Below are 2500 nucleotides of genomic sequence, written 5' to 3'. Positions count from 1 at the left end.
GCTGTCCAGAGTCACCTCTGCTACTGGTGAGAACCTTAAACCCTAAACCCTAACTCTAAACCCTAAACCCTAACTCTGAACCCAAAACCCTAACTCTGAACCCTAAACCCTAACTCTGAACCCTAAACCCTAACTCTAAACCTATTCAGAGACATCTCTGCTACTGGTGAGACCACCGGGACATTATGTACATGAAGGAGCCAATGTTGAGTAGACAGGTTGCCTACAGGAAGTATTACTGAGAGTAAACATATCCTGTTGTTGTTTTATGTTCCAGGGATTCCGAGGACACGGCTCTGCTGATACTGAAGGAGATCTATGGGAAGGACATCTCTCTGTGACAGGGAGATCTACTAGATCTACTGGATCTCTCCCTAACATCTCAGAACTCAGAGGAGAACATGGACCTGGAGTTGGTCAAAGAGGGATCGAACCTGGGAATCTGGCTTGGCAAACCCAAGCTTCTTCTACCACTAGACCAAGAGGACCTCCTCAGCAGCAGGTCAGACTCAGGGGAGAAGATGGAGCAGGAGTTGCTCCGGCCTCAGGGAAGCTCTGGTCTCTCATCTACATACACCTCCTTTTAGATGTGTTCTGTATCAAATAGAGAATCTGTATCTCTTCTCGTCACGTACATTACCTCATAGACAAGTGCAATTTTTTATCTCTTTTTTTTTGTAGCATATACTGATAGTGGTGGTAATGGTAGGGTGCCGTCATAGTCTCATTGTAGTTCAAATAAAATATACAACCTGATGCTATACAGCTCTACTCTTTTAGATGTGTATCTGTGTTTTGTATGTCATGTCATGTTATGTTTTAATAATAAACTGTAATAATTCAACAGTAAAGCCATTTATACCTCTGCCGTTTACTTTAGTCTATTTGATGTTATGTATTTCCATTCAGTCCGTAATTATCGACTTATTATTAAGTAATCATTTTAAATATATATATATATATATACTGTATATATATATATATATATTTGTATTAATACAAAATATACGCTTTATCTGCAGCCAATATGCAATATGTATTTAGTAGGTTACTTATGTAGGTATATAGAGCGAAATTGTTGACTTAAAAGACTATAACACATATACGAAGACGAAGAGAACACACTTATACACGTAATATTCATCTGGGTTATGAACTGTGTCTTTAAGACACATTCCTGGCATGTTGCCCCGGAAAGTTCATTTCCCATTTTTTTCCGCGTGGAATCGCCTCCGCCACCGGACAGAGCCCGTCTCCAGTCTGAACCAGCAGAGAGACCGACTGCCTTCACATCTCCCACAGCAGCACCCGTCCCGTGGACACATTAGCACTTCTTTCACCAGAGCAGCGTTTAATGTTTCCTCTCGGCTTGTAAAGTGAAAGTTGGATAATTCGCTGATTTGACTGAAACTCCTTCTAAGTGCCTGCTGTTTCAGTGTTCGGACAAGTCACGGTAAAGGTATGGAATTATACTAACTAGGTTATTACTGTAATGGTAGAGATGTTGCCTGTAATTTTGACAGCTGTGCAACAGAGCATGCCGCCGCCAGGTGGACCGTTATGTCGTGTAGGTCTACTGTACATTAAAAGTACATTTATTTACTTTTAAAGAAACGTTATGACATTCAAAAACACCAGTCAGGAGGTCTCAAATGAAGGTTTTGCGTAAAGAAAAAAAGTTTTCGACCACAGTTTTTTTTAGACAACAACAGAAAGCGTTTTATGCAATATCTGCATCTGCAGTCAGTCTTTTAAAATGAAAGTATTTTTTAATTTTGATTGACAAAAAAATGAAAAGCTCTCCAGCTTGCCAACATGAACTGTCATGTTACTATACTAATAGTTGGAGGTTTTTTGAGTCATGCAGACTCACGTGTGTGTGTGTGTGTGTGTGTGTGTGTGTGTGTGTGTGTGTGTGTGTGTGTGTGTGTGTGTGTGTGTGTGTGTGTGTGTGTGTGTGTGTGTGTGTGTGTGTGTGTGTGTGTATTTGAGTGCATGACTCAAAGACCAGTCGGTAGAGTTTTGGAGCCAGATGTTCATCATGACACTGTATGTATGCAGGTCAGCCAATCTGCTGCATATCTAAACTACTACTGTGTAAAGATGTTCTTTTGTGTTGTGTACGTTCCATTGATTTACAACTACAAGTCAGTCATTGAATCATCATCAAATATCAATACTAATATATTTTATTGACACCTAGCCTGTCAAAAGTGAAGTCAGATACCGATCTAAAGGGATATCATGGAGGATTTTAAAGATCAGGAATCTTGATCTCCCTGGTTCCGCATTGCTGTTGTGCTGTTAGAATACAATCAGTGCTTCTGTTCTCCTCTTTAGCTCTCCATAAATCCCGTCTGGACATAGGCTTCTAGCAGGCGTGTATTACACTATTAAAGCCTCCATTCTTCTCGTGACTTCTGCACTGTGTGTGTGTGTGTGTGTGTGTGTGTGTGTGTGTGTGTGTGTGCGTGCGTGTACACGTGTGTGTGTGTGTGTA

At 40.7% G+C, this 2500-nt stretch overlaps 1 protein-coding gene across 1 annotated transcript in view; it reads left to right on the top strand.

Moving 5' to 3' along the window:
- The window catches only part of ddhd2 (DDHD domain containing 2), an 8268-nt gene extending 7573 nt beyond the window's left edge, over positions 1-695 (top strand). The window contains exons 16-17 of the mRNA XM_080548077.1: positions 1-26; positions 278-695. The exon at positions 1-26 is cut by the window's left edge and continues 146 nt beyond it. Of these exons, the coding sequence (XP_080404203.1) occupies positions 1-26; positions 278-341 (90 nt within the window). The 3' untranslated portion in view covers positions 342-695. The remainder of the gene's footprint in view (positions 27-277) is intronic.
- The last annotated feature ends 1805 nt before the right edge of the window (positions 696-2500 follow it).

This window comes from Nansenia antarctica (genome assembly GCF_963989245.1).
Source record: "Nansenia antarctica genome assembly, chromosome: 18".
NCBI classification, from domain to species: Eukaryota; Metazoa; Chordata; class Actinopteri; order Argentiniformes; family Microstomatidae; genus Nansenia; species Nansenia antarctica.
This window is presented reverse-complemented; position numbering and strand designations above follow the sequence as displayed.